Source organism: Temnothorax longispinosus, chromosome 4 (genome assembly GCF_030848805.1).
Source record: "Temnothorax longispinosus isolate EJ_2023e chromosome 4, Tlon_JGU_v1, whole genome shotgun sequence".
Lineage (NCBI taxonomy): Eukaryota > Metazoa > Arthropoda > Insecta > Hymenoptera > Formicidae > Temnothorax > Temnothorax longispinosus.
The window spans coordinates 8,312,128-8,329,664 of NC_092361.1; the positions used below are offsets into that span (position 1 = coordinate 8,312,128).

The 17,537-nt window shown below is 44.1% G+C and overlaps 1 protein-coding gene and 1 long non-coding RNA gene across 2 annotated transcripts; one reads left to right on the forward strand and one right to left on the reverse strand.

Moving 5' to 3' along the window:
• Positions 1 to 627: 627 nt before the first annotated feature.
• Positions 628 to 1,944, reverse strand: LOC139812296 (uncharacterized). The gene has a single exon (XM_071777008.1). The coding sequence runs from the start codon at positions 1,942 to 1,944 to the stop codon at positions 628 to 630; it is 1,317 nt and encodes a 438-aa protein (XP_071633109.1).
• A 15,149-nt stretch (positions 1,945 to 17,093) lies between these two features.
• LOC139811782 (uncharacterized) lies at positions 17,094 to 17,537 on the forward strand. The gene is made up of 2 exons (XR_011731741.1): positions 17,094 to 17,232; positions 17,365 to 17,537. It is a non-coding gene; the product is annotated as an uncharacterized lncRNA (long non-coding RNA).

Genomic DNA, 17,537 nt, shown 5'->3' on the forward strand with positions numbered 1-17,537 from the left:
TCCTTGGCGTTAACCGCCTCCAGCGCAAGTCGCTTTCTCGGCGTTAAGGGGGGAGACTCGTCTCTTTGACCCTTTCTTTGATAATTTTTTATAAAGAACTGAGAGTATTTATTGAATCCTAATAAAATACATGATAAAGTTGACGATGAAATGTACAAGAAAAAATTTTTTTATAGTACAAAAAATACAAAATGGCTGCGCTGCAGCTGCTCGAAGTTGTCGTCTAGATTTTGCGCGGGAGAATGCCCAGGTCCTTGGTCCTTGTAATGAACTGAAATCAACAAACCAAAATTTTTTCGTTAAATTATGATCCTCCGATGCGCATGAACCTAAATTTAGCAAAAAAAAATTTTTTTTGAAAAATAGAGAACGTTTTAAAAAAATTTTACGATTTTTTTTTCAAACAAATGGCTAAAAATAATATTTATTATAAAAATTTTAATGTAAATTTAAGTTCATGCTCATGCCAATAAGTTGACAAATATCTGTGCAAAATTTCAAGTCAATCGGTTGATTAGATTTTGAGTTACATTCTCCGGCGCGCGAAAAAATACGTTTTGAGAAAAACGCGTTTAAAATTTCTGGTCTACAAAAGTTGTGTTCCGAGATACTTACAGCTTTCAAAGCTCAGTCTGCGATGCCAGGACCATACATCAAGTCTTCCTCTTCCGCAAAAGCATTCAATTGTGCTGCACTTTTCTCTTTTGCAGCAGTCCTAGCCTCTTTTGAACTACTTTTGCTTCGTCGATTTTGTCTGTGTACTCGCGCGTCATCGTACATGTCAGCGAATTTTTTGCACTCGGGACCAATTTGAAGTTCCAGGTCATTCATAGCTCGAAGTACATATTTATATCCGTCGTTAAATATACCTCCGGCCAAGTATGCAGCAATTTCAACGATTTTCCAACCGCAGTTTAAATGCTTTGGAGCCAAACGCCACACAGTTGCGTTGAAAGATTCGTTTGCGTTTTGAGTAAAGGCGCCCACGCATCGCTCCAATAAATCATCCCGAGATAAGTCTTGATAAATTGGTAAAATGTGCTTCTGTATATCTTTGTGGAGTGGTACTGGATGAGTGAAAGTTGAATTATTGGCTTGTGCAGCGTTATATGCGCACCACGAGTCGACGCCGATAGGACAGAAGTGATGCTGTGGCTGTCTATCTGTTGAAGTCAAATGGTAGTACGTGGCCATTATTGCTTTCTTCATGTCTTCTTTCGAGTGTGCACTTCTGCGAATCGCCAAACCGTAATATTTAGTCAATTTTTTAATTAAAGCATCCGTAAGCTTTTCTTTGCCACCAAGTTTAGCGGTTTTTTTAACATTTCTTAGACGTGTTCCCATTCGTTTTTCGACGTGACCTACGCACTCACTTTTGATCACTGTTTCGTCTTCATAAGGTTGAGCATCCAAAATAGATTTAAATGTTTTACTGTCGCCGTCTCCGACATAATTGGTGTAACGTACTCCGTAACGTTCCTCAGAACGGTGAAACATTTCAAGTACAGCGTCAACTTCCATTTTACCGGGAGATCCTGTATGATTTATTGGGCAAGTTTCTTGATGTTCTTCATATTCCGGATTGTCAGTGTGGTGCCGAAAGTATGTACATGCTTGACAATAGCTACTTTTCACTACTAAATCAATCATTTTTCCTGAGTAAAATGCTATAAGAGTCGTTACTCTGTACAAAGACGAGAATCCACGTTTCTTCCATGATCCGTCGCCACTAACCGTGAATTTTAATAATGGCTTTTCATTTTTTTCATTTTCTTTTTGCTCAGCTTCCACTGCATGTGCGCAACTCAAATCAAAATGTTTTTTGATAGACGTATACATGTGTTCTATTATAAGGGCATACGCTGTTTTGCTTATTCCACTGCCTAAATCCATCACACCACAAAAAATGTTTATACCTTCTCGAGCAACGCCAAGTAAGCGCATTGCAAAGATTATACGTCTATTTATTTCAAATCCAGAATCAATCAATGTGATTCCACATCTACACTTCACTGAAATTTTGAAACCAAGTCCTTGGTCTCCTGATTGTCCAAATGTAATTTTTTGTCTGCACACCTTACATACAAGCAAATCAGCGAGAGCAGAAAAAACACTTATGAATTCAATTATTCGATAGCATATAGTTGGATTTATAATAATATCGTCCGCCGACGCCTTCAATTTCTTAGCAGATCTGCTAACTTCCTCGCTTGATTCCTCCTCAACTTCCGCGTTCGAATTACTCATAAACTGATTGCCCATAAATCGCCGACGACGAGACTGGTTAGGACGAAAGTTTGGTGTTTCCCTTCTACACTTGCGATTATTCATTTTTACAAGTAATTCGACACAGAAACGATTATGGGTGCGTTCCACTTATCGCTCGCAACGCTCGTGGAATCATTTCATCCTTGTTGTTGTTTTATCAAATGTTACAAGGACGAAATGATGCTCGCGAGCGTTGTGAGCGATAAGTGGAACGCAGCCTATGAACGTTACGAACGATCACACCACGTGAAAACAAACGATATACCAGTATCGCCGAGTTTCTGCGAGTCTCCCGCTCATTTACCTGCTCGCGGCACATCTGGAGCTCATCACTTTGATGACTTCTCAGGGACCTTTAGCGTTGTGTTTTGGCTTTAATACTTCGGGAATATGTTCTTCAGATAGTAAATGAATTTTTTAAGCAAAAAAAAATGCAAAAAAATTTCATAAGAGACGAGTCTCCCCCCTTAAACCGCCTTCGGCGCTGGTCGCCCACACGGCGCAAGTCGCCCGAACAGCGCGAGCCGCTGGCCAATCGGAGCGCTCGGTCGCTACCGCGGCGCGAGTCGCCCCCCCGACCACTCACAGCGCTCGGCCGCTGTTCCGGGCCAATCAGAGCGCTCGGTCGCTACCACGGCGTGAGTCCCCTATTGCCCACGCGAAACGTGACAAAGGCCGGTCCCACAGCACAAATCGAGGACAGTAGCGCAACTTACTACGGCGCATGGCCGCCTGCTACATGGATTGGGATCTTAACATCGCGGACTCGGCGCACGGACGCCCGACGAGAGGACGCCTAGCTCTGGCGTCCAACGTTCCCAGCAGTAAGGCAACGAAGGGCAAAACGCCGCGTTTATTCACGGAGAGGTTCGCAGACGACACCAATGGAGATCCCACCAAGCGACGCCGGACCCAGCCTACTCCGCTGCAGGCTCTCTCCGTTCGAAGGCGAAAGGTGGTGTTAACCTCCACAAGTGCGCACGTCACGAGCACCCAGTCCTCACCACGGGAACCGCGATACGAGCCCCCGCCGAAACGGCCGAGCCTACAGTCAGAAGCAAGCTCGACGGTGGTAAAGGCAAAGCGGCCTGATGGACGACCGGAGACAAACGTGACCGCCACCGCGGCAAAGCGGACACGGGACGCCGCCACGTCAACCGATCCCCCGCGTCGAAAGCCGAGGGTCCCAACCACGACGAGCGTGGCCACGCAGACGAGTCCGGCCAGGGAGCTGAAGAACGCAGCCACGCAAACTAAGAAAAGAGGAGGCCAGCAGGCCAGACATAGATATCACTAAACACACTGACACGAACCCACATGTAAATATGTGTAAATATATAAAGTGTTAAATCGTATATAAATTGTGTCGACCCCTTTCTTTTCCTCCTTTGCAATTCACCTAACTTGGGCCATTCCTACGCACGCACCCAGTAGCTAAGTTAGAATAAGCATAACTGAATAAGGGAAAATACCACGCGATAGAAATAGTAGCGCCCATAACAATAAATAATTTATAAGTATAATAATAATTATATGTTTACATTCTTTATAATAACATGATTATTATGTACTTTAAAATTATTTATTAATATATTACATCGAATAAAATATGAAGATAAAAACTCAACATACTTGGTAGAATAATTATGGATCAATTCTGTTCTTATCGCTACGTCATGAGGTAAGTTGTTGTTCATTCCATTATTTATATTGCAATGTGCTAACATTTCGTCCCATGGCATAGGCAAATTTAAATCTGGATCAATATCTGGTTCTGCTTCATTATTACGCCTAGCAATGTTATGCAACACTGCTGTCGCAATGATAACAGTCATCACTCTGTTTAAATAGTATCGCATTCCAAGTGCTAAAATCGGAAATCTTCTTTTCCAGATACCGAAAAGACGTTCTATTATATTTCGCGTACAAATATGTGATTCGTTATATAGTTGTTCTGCAGCAGTTTGTGGATTTATTAACGGAGTTAGAAGATACTGCCTTAGAGGATAAGCAGAATCTCCTAATAACAAACCGTTATTATATGCCCCATTTTCAAAGTTTGCTTTTAAACGGCTATTATTAAAAATCGTACTGTCGTGTACAGAACCTTGCCAACGAGCAACTACATCTGTTATCTCTAAATTGTTATTACATACTACTTGCGTATTAAATGAAAAATAACCTTTCCTATTGCAAAATAATTCAGCATCTTCACTACCTATATCAACCAGAAAAATAAAAATAAAATATTAAAAATAATATAATAACAATAGATAATAATTCTATAAGTATAATAATATAAGTATAATATAATAACAATAATAATTCAATAAGTAAATTTTATGCATAGTAAAATAGTCACGTAATAATTTACCGAATGATTGAACACGGATATGTGTACAACCTATACAGCCAATGACTCTGGGAAAACGTGCAATATTATAAAATTGTAATTGTTCATTTCTTATTTCCTCTTCTGTACTTGGAAAACGAATATAACGGGGTCGTAATCTGGCAATAGCTGCACTAACTCTATGTACAATATAGTGTACAGAAGTTGTACTAACTCCACAAAAATCACCCATTGTTATTAGAAACGATCCTGTAGCGTACATACGAAGTGTCAGTATTAGCTGTTCCATAGAAGATACTGCTTTGTTTCTGAAAAGAATAAGTTTGTGTTACTTTTAAATTTATATTTTTGTATTTATAAATACTAATAAAATAATTTCAGAAAACTTACTTGTTAGTCAAGAATTCTAATTCTTCTCTGATATTTTCTAATACCATTAATACTGACCTTTTACTCAATCGGAATCGCATTTTGAATTCCAGCTCATCTAAATCTTCAAAATAATTAATACGTTCCTTAAATCTTCTTTCTCTTCTGTTAAGTTGTTCAATAATATCTTCGTCATCAGAAGATGACAGTACAAGGTCATAATATGCCATTACAATTCTTTTAGAGATTCCATCAGTTGGATATTCAGATTGCCTTTTAGATTTTGTTTACTTTCAATATTCGCCTGTGTCTATAATAATTATTTTGTCTATTTATTGCTCCAGGCAGGTTACTAAATTGTCTACATCTTCGGCTAATCCGGATTCTCCAACGGACAGATACGAATCGTGACACCGTACTGTTCTATATCACAAAGTTCTATTTGTATATTGTCAATGTCCTTTTGAAGAAACTGTCTCAACCAGGAGTTCAATTTATCGTAATAAGGCAGCATGTGATCCGTGGGTTGAAGATTTTTGTTCGGAATTATATGAATTGGGAAACTAATGCGTCGGCTATTACTTCAAATAACTGTAAATTGTTCACTGTTATCTAGATATTCGCTTAAGGTATAGGAGTCGTTTCGCCAGCCTGGCAGTTGACTCTGAAAAAGAATGATGAATTTTTACAGTTAATTGAGACACGTGTTTTTTTAGATGTATATAAAAACCTAAGTATAATATTCTAATACAAGAGAACTCTTTAATCTTATTGTACAACTCTTCCACAGCCAAGATACATCTTTTAAATTTATTATGTACCTGCAGAACCTGCAGAACAATCCACAAAGGCAAAGTTGGTCGACAAGGAATCTGCCGTCAATCCTGAAACTAACACTAGAGAAGTATCTTTCGGAGTGGCCCTTCCTCTTTTAATATCTGCTAATCTGTACAATGTATATAAACAAAAATTAAAGAAAATTGGAGCAACCATTGATTAATAATATATGTAAAAGAAAATTAAATATCAAAAGGATACATATAACTAAATTATCGTGATTATATAAATTATATAAACATGATAAAAGAAGTACAATTAGGACTCCTTAAAATATCCTAACATTTTAGTTCAAATATCTTTATTATTATTCATATTGCAGATATTCTGTTAAACCCAAAAAAGTGAAAGGATACAATTACCAATAGTGGCGGTATACCAAGCCACGTTCCGAGTGGTAATGTAATGCTGTTCGCTATTTTCAACGGCTGTAACAAAAATATACTGTAAATACATTTACTTAACTTCTATGGTAGTTCACAACTAATTTAAGGAACATAGTTGTGACGTGACAAGTCGCGTCTACTCCCCGGACGGGCTCGGCCGAGGGGAATTCGGGGGTGCCTCCTCCTCGAAGCGAGGGGAGGGCGGTGGCGTAATATTAATTAGTCTAATTAGCTTTTAAGTTTTAAGGGATCGCCGGTAGTGACCGAAATCAGGCTGTAACGGCCGCGAGCCGCAACGTGGAAGAACTGTCAGAACTAAGGAGGCGGCCGAGGGACATGGTCGCCAGTCGGGTCGCCCGGACCTCTCCGCAATCGCATTGGAGTACCGCCGGCCGGAGGCCACTCCGCACTCGGTTACAACAGCGGCAGGAGAAGAATCTTGAGGCCCCGGGGCACACCCGAGCGAAATGCCACTCAGGCCAGAGTGCCCAGGAGCGGTCCAGGGAAGGGTACAGCCCTGTGACCGTCACCCCGAGGGGCTGCCAGCGGACGGGGCCGAGGCCCGGCCAGCCTGACCCCGAAAGCCGGCTCAATCATCGCGGCCCGGACAGCCGGTTGGTTTCGAAAGCCCGCACCGAGTCGGAGGCAGTTGGAGTGGCGCCGCCGGAAGGAGCGGCGCACGAGCAGCCTGGGCGCCGGGAGCGCTAGGATCGGCAATCCGGTCGCGCTGCACGTTACGGCGCAGGCGCGGGGAACCGGCGCGATCCCGACGGACCATGGTCTCGCCACTGTCGTGCCGGCGAGGAACACGGAAGCATCGCCCGAATTACGAGCTGCCCGGACTAAGGGAGAATCATCGTGAGGATTGTAAGGTCACCACTCTGGCGTCCCCGCGGTATTGAGGGTTCGTTCGAGGCGACGGCCCCGCTCGCGCAGTAAGCTACCATTTGCGATACCTTCAGGCGGCCTCTTGCGATGTATTATCGGAAGAAAGAGCCTCTAGTACACCTGGCGTACTGCCTGGTCGGAGGCGGGATAGGAATTTTCAAAGGGGCCCCGCCGAGAGCGAATCCTCACGTAAGTAAGGTTCACCTGAGCCCTCCCCGAGAGCGCCATCGCGGCCGGCAGTCACGCGTCGTATTCGTGTAATCGTGAGTGAATGGTCGTGGATTAGTGTGAGAGTCAGTTTGTGTCTTTCGTGTGGTATGCGTGATAATTTCGTGTTGCGGATGTTGTGTAAGGCTATTGCGTCTGTAGAATACCCTGGGGTAAGACCGTCGGGCCGTGGGATTGGCGCGGGGCCGTGGAATCACCGGGTTTTGTCGGGAGTCGGGAGCGAGTAAAACGGAAAACTTCGGAATTCGCGCGGCAAGCCGCGAAATCGTCCGCGACTCAGGTCCTTTGGTGTCGGGGCGAGGACAATCGTCGGCCGACGATTCGGCATGGCGAGGCCAACCGCCTAGAGTTGGGTAATGTGAGGCGAGGACGATCGCCTGCCGACGGTTCGGCATGGCGAGGCCGACCGCCTAGAGTCGGGTAATGTGAGGCGAGGACGCTCGTCGGAAACGGGGACGCTTGTTTGCGTATTGTTAAGTCGGCGCGTCAATTAGATTCGTGAGCATCACGTCTAAAATGTTATTATGTTGTTCGTATCGCGGGTATCTGTGAGTATTGCGTGAGTTACGTCGTTGCGTGAGTCTTTTGTAAATATGGGTGTGTCTGTCGTGAGTATTCGTGAGTATTTCGTGGGTTAAGTCGTTGCGTGAGTATGTGTGAGTATTGCGAGGATGCGTGTGTGTAAGTCGTTGTGTGAATGTTCGGATTCGTGAATTTCTCAAACATGTTATTCTGTCTTTCTTATCGCCGATTCGGATATTAGCTTATTTACCTTAATTCTGATTATTCTGTCTCTCTTACCGCCGATTCGAATATTATTCTATTCACTTTGTCTTTGACTTCAAAAATGTTTTTCGATCTCTGACCATCTTTCTGTCTCTGATTTTATCTATGTTACCTCAATGACTCTAATTCTTTTTTTGATTTAAAATATATGTTATTCTATTTCTGTTAAGTTGTGTTCGATTAATTGTGTCACGCCTCCTCTCCAAATCTCCACGAACAAGAAGCTACACCCTGAGGGATCGTAGGAAATATCGCGCTGTATAGAGTAGAGTACGGTGGTGCGGCCCGTCGCACCTGGCGCCCAATCATTTTGTGTCGGAATTAGTTGCGCGTGCTGCCAATCCACGATAGCCCTCCACCGGATTGCGAGATCGGGGGAAAAAGCGTCGCAAGAAACATATAAAATTTAACCTATTTGACTCCAAAAAAATTTCAGTTATTATATTTATTATTTAATTATTATATAGTACTATGAATTGTACGAGCGCTAATAACTACTAATTGCATTTTTTCTTTTTTTTTTAGTTTATATCACTTTAACCGTTATTTAAATAAAATTATAAATTGTTTTATAACCTTTTTTCACGTCTCATAGAAAAGATTATATTGCCGTTCACTATATACGAAAAATAATGTATAGGTTAGATAGCTTAAAATTGCGCGGGATACGCTAGTTATATTTCGTAACCGTAGTTTACCTGGCTCTAAACGGCCAAAATCGACCGTTTAATTAAAACTTGGTTTTGATACGTTTAACCGTGAATACATTTTTGGTAGAAACCAATATTTAGATAAACTGAGATAAACTCAGGTTGACCAAATGTTACTAGGGATTATCTTTTTAAACCGCGTTGGTAGAAACGGGCATAATACTGCTAACTTTAACCTCGGTTAAGCTAAAGGCCATTGCACGTAACAAAGTTTTAGTCATAATCGTAAGGCCGTAAGAAAATAGACCAATCACACTCGATTATTCTTGGAGCTCAAGGAGAATAATCTGTTAGCCGTTTTGTCGGCTAAAAGGGATCGGGCTCCGTTCGCGATATGAAGGATGAAGGAAGGCGTTATATTGAACCACTTTAATAAATTGAGTTGCCTTACACGAGTGTCCTTATTACAAGTTCCACTTCGCGTTTCGTTTATAGATAACTCGCAGGTGACTTGACGCGACAGCTTGATGGTTTCAGACCGACTGCCTGATTGTTCGATTCGGCGGTCTTACATCGGTTTCCGGTTGTGCTACCTCGGGGTCGCCCGCGGTAGCATTAACCTCTATGGTCAGCGCTCGGCGCTGACCTTCGCGTCAGCGATATTGGTCCTCGTGGATGGACCTTGCTCTCTACGTTTCGTCGCTGGGGTCGAGTTTCTTTAACGCTTGGCAACTCGGTTGCCAAGGGCGTTGTGCGCTCACAACACCCTTCCCCCCGCGGAAAAAGAAAAACGTAGTTTTTCGTTTATTTATGCGTCTTCTTTTTCCCTGAGAGGTTACAATCTGATTTTCTTATGTGCTATTTTTACATGATTGTTTTTTTTTTTTTTTTGTTACAAAGTTTTAATGGCCCCTTCTTTTTTTTATTACATAAATGATTACGGCTATGATACTTATTACTATTACAATTGTGACCGTGGAGCCTATGGAATATATAATATTTTTATTCGTGAATATGCTGGGTTGGTTATTTTCCATCTCCTTTTGGATTTCTTCTAAACTTAAACTTATTTTCATTAATTCTGTTGGATCTTTGATTATTGGTTCCAGTTTTATTTCTTTATCAGATTCTATTTTATTATTTACCGTTATACTTTTTCCTATGATGTCTGTTATATTAAACTCTGGTAAATACATTTTTACATATTTATTGTAAACTCGATTTGTTGTCTCTAAATATATATCTGGTGTAGTTAGTTTACAACTGTCGCGTAATGTTATTTTTCCGGTTTTCTCTATTTTTATTTTAATTTCCGGCAATTCGTTACATTGAATTACTATGTCAATTGTCTTTGGGGTGGAAAATAACCATGTCTGAGGCTCGGATACTGCAATCCAGAATGTTACATTTGATATAATGTGACGTTGCTTACGATTTTCTATATGTGTAGACGTTTTTACAAAGAGCTGTATTTCGGTCGGTGCATTCGTCGTTATAAAATAGACAGGGAGGTTCTGAGCGCAGGTGAACTTAGTATTTTCTTGTGTACATTTATTTAAATCGTTTTCCTTTAATATTACATAGTTGTGATTTTCTCGATTTATCCCTAATAGGGTGTGAGAGGGTTCTAGGAAGGTGAAAACGTTGTGGCTATTGTGTACTGGTACAGGTGTGATCTTTATTATTTCATACATTGGATACGCTATTAATGGGAACGCTAGGATAGTGTATATGTTCGAATTATCATAATACGCGTTTACATCTAGATATTTTTGGATAGAGTTCCAGTTTTCGGCTTGTATTTTAAATGGGAAGTTTAATCTTCTATCTATATGTGAGGTCGCTTCTCTTAGTTCTACGATTATTTTTTCGGTTGGGAGTACACGCGTTAATAAAATATTGTGTTTTGCGTAAGTCAAGTAATCTGTAATGTCATTTATGTCTGTCGTGAGGTCATTTAAAATAGCAGTTAATACTAGTAGTTGTTCGTCTATTCCCTCTCGGTATATGAGCTGTTCCTCTAGTTTTCTCGTAACGTTAGCCATTAAATTTTCATTATATGAAAGTGTTTGTTCTAGTTTTTCCATATGACCTATGGTAGCATTAATGATTTTTAATTGATTTTTTGCTGCGTGCTGCAACGTTTGTTGTTGATTATTTAGTAGTTGTATTTGTTCGTTTATTATTTTCGCGTCTTCAGCGTCCATAGTGCCAAATAATGTTTTACTTATTTGACCTACAGCGTCGATCAGGCCTCGTTTAATTACTGGTGATCGGTAAATGGTTCGTAGTTGCTCTAGGTTGCGTGTCGTTTTACTATTCTCTCGTTTAATGGTCTGGAGAGTGATTTGGCATGTGTTTTTGACGCTTCTGATGGCATGGTTGCAGATTTCTTCGATGCGCGCTAAATTTTCCTGGAATTGTTGATATCTTATGTTTAAAGCGGTTACGTCTATGCGTATTGCTATTTTCCATGTTGCCTTCGTTTGCTGTAGTTGTCCGATTTTCTCATAATATATGCCGGGTTCGGCAGTGAACGCTGTCATCTCGTACGGTGGCTGCTCCGATATCGTTTCCTTTGCGAGGTGTAGGATGATAGCTAGCCTGTAATATGAATATGTTCCTGGAGGTGTTCTATTTATCTTTTATTTTATGCTGACTTTATCTGTCAGCAAGTGTCATTTCTTTTTTACGTAGCGCGTTTTTGCGTTAGTCTACTGCTATTCTTCGTGCAGTATCTAACGCTCCTATATTGTGAAGTTAAATTATAAGTGCTAAAATGAGGTGCTTCAGGTGCAATCGTTTCTTCGCACCGTCCACGTGCGATGCCTGTTTACGCACATATTGGTTGCGTGTGGCTCAGGCTCCCCGCGCCACTGAGGAGCCAGCGTCGCCAGATTCGCCGCCTCCGACTTACGAGGAGGCGGTTCAGAGGTACATGCTGATCTTTCCTTTACGGATAACCCTAGACGTGGCCACCGGGCGGAGGGAGGTCTCCCTCGTGCGGCGGAATAATTCTTAGGTAAGTGCTGTTAACTTTCGTCTCTCTCTTTTTTTTTTGCTTATCCCGCTTTTGCTTTGCCGTGTGTGCTTTTATTCTTCGACTAGCGCTTTCAATCGGTTCGCGTGAACACGTAGCATCTTTCGCTTGATTTTAATTGTGTAGTTTACGTCGTTATGCTTTTCTAAGATAACATATGGTCCTACCCATTGCGAGTCGAGCTTCTTTGAGCGTCCTCGTCGTATTGTTTCATCGTAAAGTAGCACTTTATCGCCTACTTTAAAAGTTGCTTTATTGATTTTTTTATCGAAATGTAATTTCGATTTTGCTTTTTCATCTTTCGTATTTTCCCTCGCGACTTGATTCGTTGCGCGGATCCGTTCGCGTAGTTCTTTTGCGTAATCGTCATACGAATATGTTAGTTTCGGCGGTTTTGTTAGGGCCGTTGGTAGGTCAGGTCGGTGCCCGTAAACTAATTCGAATGGCGTGAAACCGGTAGTAGAGTGTGGCGTAGTGTTATACGTAAACATCGCGTAAGGGAGCCATTCGTCCCAATCAGTTTGATCTTCGTTAATATAATGCCTCAAGTATTCGGTTAGAGTACGGTGCGATCTTTCCAGTGCCCCGTTACTCTCAGGGTGATACGCCGTTGTTTGTATCTTCTCAATTTTCAATAGTTTGCACGTGTTCTTGAATATTTCGCTTGTAAAGTTCGTGCCCTGATCTGTGAGAATCTTTTCTGGAATTCCGTGTTCTAACACGATTTTTGTTACGAATACTTTGGCGATGGTCCTGGCTTCTTGATTTTCGATCGGTATCGCCTTACTAAATTTCGTTAAATTATCCTGAAACGTCAGAATATATTTGTTTCCTTGATTTGTGACCGTAAGCGGACCGACGATGTCGAGGGCGCATTTTTCAAACGGTCGTTCCGGCGTGTCTGTGATTACCATTGGCATCTTCGTTTTTCTACTTAGCTTGTTTTTTTGGCAGTGTTCGCATCTGCCTATGTAATTTTCGACATCCCTCGTTATACCTTTCCAATCGTGTTGTAGTCGGATTCGGTCTAACGTTCGTACGACTCCTTGGTGCCCTCCGATAGGCGAGTCGTGATACTCATATAATATCTGTTTCTTTTCCTCCTCCGAGTATTCTCGAGGTGTATCTTCTTCTTCTTGCTGTGTCACATGCACAGCTGACGCTTCTGTTATCGGGTTTCTACTCAATGCGTCGGCGTTCAGATTACTCTTGCCGGACTTGTGTATGATTTCATAATCGTACTCTTCTAATTTAAGCCTCCATCTAATTAGTCTTGAACCGGGGTCGGTAACATTGAATAACCAGATCAATGGTTTGTGATCGGTTATTATTTTAAATCTAACGCCATAAAGATAGGGGCGAAAATGCTTGACTGCCCACACGATGGCTAGCAGTTCTTTCTCCGTCGTATTATAATTCTGTTCCGCTTTGCATAATACGCGGCTGGCGTACGCTATCGGTCGGTCTTGGCCGACTACTCCCTGTGAGAGGATAGCTCCTATAGCGAAATCTGACGCGTCTGTCGTCACGATAAATTCCTTATTAAAGTCGGGATAATTTAACACCGGCGCGGTTGTTAATTTTTCCTTTAATAATTCAAACGCGTTTTGCTGCTCTAATGACCAAATAAATTTTTCCCCTTTCCTAGTGAGCTTGGTCAGTGGCTTGGCTAGTTTCGAAAAATTTTCGATGAATTTTCGGTAGTACCCGGCTAGGCCTATGAACGACTGAATGTCTTTCAGTTTTTTTAGGAGTCGGAAACTCTTTGACAGCTATTAATTTCGACGGGTCCGGCGAGATTCCTTTTTCCGAAATCACGTGACCCAGGTACACGACTTCTTTACGTAGAAATGCACATTTGCTCGGTTTCAACTTTAAGTTGTATTTTCGAAGCCTGAGTAGCACGTCTATTATTCTTCTGATATGTTCCGTTAGCGTCGCCCCGTATATGACGATGTCGTCGATATACACGAAACATCTCAGCCCTAGCAGGCCGGCCAGCACCGCGTACATTAGCCGCTGAAATGCTGCCGGTGCGTTTTTCAGACCAAAAGGCATGCGATTAAATTCAAAGTGCCCATCCGGAGTGGAGAAGGCTGTTTTGCCTTTGTGGTCTTTATGCATGGGGATTTGGTGATACCCCGAAGCCAAATCTAAAACGGTAAAGTATTTCGCGTTACCTAATTGGTCTAAAATGTCGGTTATGTTCGGCATGGGGAAAGAATCTCCCATGGTGAGATCATTCATTTTCCGAAAATCAATAACCACGCGAAATTGCATTTTTCCGGATGCGTCCGGTTTTTTAAGAACGACTATTATCGGTGCGTTCCAGTGACTCGTGCTCGGGCTGATTATGCCGTCTTCGAGCATCTTTTCTATTTGCTTTTTCACTTCGGCCTTATGCTTCTCGGGTAACCGATATGGTTTCACATTCACGGGCGCGCTACCTGGCCGGATATTTATCTCGTGCTCTATTGCGGTAGTCGCGCTTAAATGGTCGCCGTCTATATAGAACACATCAAAGTAGTCATCGCAAATTTGTTCTACGGCTGCTCGCTCTTCGGCGTTCAAGTGATCGAGCTGTACTTGCTCGCGTACTTTCTTTTGTCGTTCGGCGATGGTCTCGCGCTCGTCGCTCGAGCGTAACGAGAGAACGTCCGCGGTGTCGGGCGGCGGCAGGTCTTCTAAAGTTACATGTGGAGTGAGTATCTCCACGGGCTTGTCCGTCACATTCAATACGCTAATCGGACATTTAAATTCGACGGGCTGCACTAGGCAATGCCCGATAAAGACCCCTGGGGCAGGTTCGCCGCTCCGCACAATGCCGACACGATTATGATCGGTGACGGCTTCCACGATTGTTTCGCTATGTGGCGGAAGTTTTACCTTGTGAAAAGGTCGGAGCTTAAAGGAAGCTGAGCCGATTTTTAATCGCTTTTTCGAATTTGAAATATCCGCTTTGTGTTTTGAGAGGAAGTCGTTTCCTAAAATGCCTTCATATTCCATGGGAAAATTATCTTTCACCACGTACATCGTGTGGCGAATTTTTTTATCTCCGAGATTCACAGTGGCTTTTATCTTCCCTATCGTGTGAATCTGGTGTCCGGTCACGCCGATTAGCGCTAACCGTTCTTCCTTCACCATCGCTTTCGCTTTCAAATTTCCCACTTTTATTAACGTGAGTGTTGCGCCTGAATCTAATAACAGGTCCATTTCTCCTTTCTCTGCCTCCTGTACGGGCAGCGTCACTAAGTCTAGCGGGCCTTCCTCGTGCTTCTTGCTTATCTGTGCAACACGATATGTCTCGGCGGCGCGCGCCTTATTCCTTTTAGGTTTCTCATCCTCCTCGCTGCTGCTGCGAGAGGATGTTTCCTCGCTAGATTCTTGTGTCCTTGTCTTTCTGACAGTACTCACGGGCGTTTTCTTAACTGCTTCCGTTTTCGTTCGGCGCGGTCGCTCGGGTTTTGGTCGCCCGTTTAACGACCAGCATTCGTCGCGCTTATGCCCTGCCTTTTTACAATACGAGCACTCTATCGTGTTAATGCTAGACTTCTCGGCTTTCGGCAATGCATATCTGTTTGCGTGACGGCTCGTACGGCAATCTCGCGCGTAATGACCGTTTTTTCCGCACTTGTGGCATTCTACCGTTTTCCCTGCGGTTCGCGCATTTATCGCGGGGTATTTATTCTTTGCCGTTGCCGGTGCGTTCCGCGGGGAGGGGCCTTTAACTCTCTCCTCCGCGCTGGCGCCTGTTATCGCTTCTTGCAGGCTCTGGTATCGCTGCGCTCTCACTAACAATTTTATGTCATCATGTAATCCAATTTGAAAATTATGCAGCGCTTGAATTTTGATATTGTCTAGTATGGCCTTTTGCTGTTCTTGCGTATGACCTTTGCCCTCTTCCATTGCTTCGTAAAGCTCGCGGGCTAATTTCTCGACGCGCCTACCGAAGTCTTGCGCGCTCTCGCCTGGCTTTTGCGTTAACGAATTAAATTCGAGCTGCAGATGCGTCATGCAGCGTTTCCCTAGATATTCTGACTCGAGCTCGCGCTTCAATTGGTCAAAATCGCGTATGTCGCGTGTATCGAAGTCCGTCATTGCCTTCCCTTTAAATTTCGTGCACAGAATAGCTTCGAGTAGCATCGACTCGTAGGTCGGCTGGATATTCTTCATTGCATACGTGCTCGCGTTTACGAATTCACGGACACGTTCGCGCGACTCGCCGTTAATCTCGGGTATCATTGCTCGTGCCTCTTTAAGGCTGAGGTACCCGTTAACTAGACCCGGTTGATTCCGGACGTCGCTATGCGTTCGTCCATATGTGACATCTAAAGGGCCCTGACTACGTACGCGGCGGTCTCGCGTGTCGGGATCAAGTGATAGCCGCTCCTGTCGACTATAAGATTCGCGCGTGGCGGATTCCATCCTGCCTACGCGGCCCTGTAACTCGCGAAAAGCGCGAAGAAGTTCGGCCGATCGGTCGAATTCCGCAGCCTCGACGCGGTCCATGCGTTCTTGCATGTCGCGCATTAAATTTACTAAATCGGTTATCACTGCGTCCGGGGCTCTCAATTCTCGTTGCGTCGGCTCCGGGACTCGATTTTGCTCGTGTGTCGCCGGTCGCCTGACGAGTGGCCTATTTTGCGCCATTTCGGCGTCGCCTTGTTCGGTCACCCTGGCTGGGTTCGTATTTTCCTCGCGGTTCTCTCGGGTAGGAGTCGCGTTTCCTGTATGACTCATCCCGGCCTCCGCGGAATTCTCGTCGGGAACGAATATACTGCTGTCGTACGACGTGAGAGAAAATTCGCCTCGTTGTGACGCGCGGCTTGGCGCGTCGTCGGAGACGTCTGTGAGTGAGTCTGTCTGGTCGTTATCGCGATTTGCGTGTTCGCCTACTACACTCGCGTCTACCTCGTCGAACGGAAATTCGCGTTCTACAATGACGTTCGGAGATAGCACGGGCGCTTCTCCTTCGGCAAAACGTGACTCTAAATTCAAGCGGACTTGGTCTAGTCCGTCGGCGGGCCGGTCTGACCCTTCGCTTTCGGCGGGCCGGTTTAACCCTTCGCTTTCGGCGGGCCGGTTTAACCCTTCGCCTGCGGATCGCGTCGCGCGCACGGGATTCTCGAGGTTACGCGCGGCGCGTTGCGCGGACTTGCTATGTATAAATGATGCTTGCGGGACGGGCGGCTGTCGGTTCGGGTCGTCCGACATTTACTTAACGCTCGCGGTTACATAAATTTTCGCACTTACAATATCGCCGCGAATCGCATGTTGCTGCTTGGCTGCTTCGCCTTGCTCCGCCTGATCGGTCCGTCGGGCCGCTTCGCTGCTTGGCTGCGTCCCTGCGTGATCGCTGCGTCCCTGCCGCGCTGCTACGCTGCTTCGCTGTGTCTCTGCGTCGCTCGGAGTCGGTGATTCCGTGCGGTAGGTCGTGGCCGTCTCAGGTGTCACTTCTGCACTCGCGGCTGCTACCGTCTTTTCGCTCGGGTCTCGGCTGGCTTTTCCTCTCCGGGATATGTTGCCACCGATTGTTAATCGAACTCGTTCTTGTTTCAGATGCGTGGTTCTTCGGCAGTCCGGTCCTTCCTGGCGAATCGATGGAGCAGATCCCACCGCTGCCACCAATTTGTTAGCCGTTTTGTCGGCTAAAAGGGATCGGGCTCCGTTCGCGATATGAAGGATGAAGGAAGGCGTTATATTGAACCACTTTAATAAATTGAGTTGCCTTA

Coding starts and splice junctions, on each gene's coding strand:
- LOC139812296 (XM_071777008.1), bottom strand. CDS start 1,944: ATGCGCTTACTTGGCGTTGCTCGAGAAGGTATAAACATTTTTTGTGGT.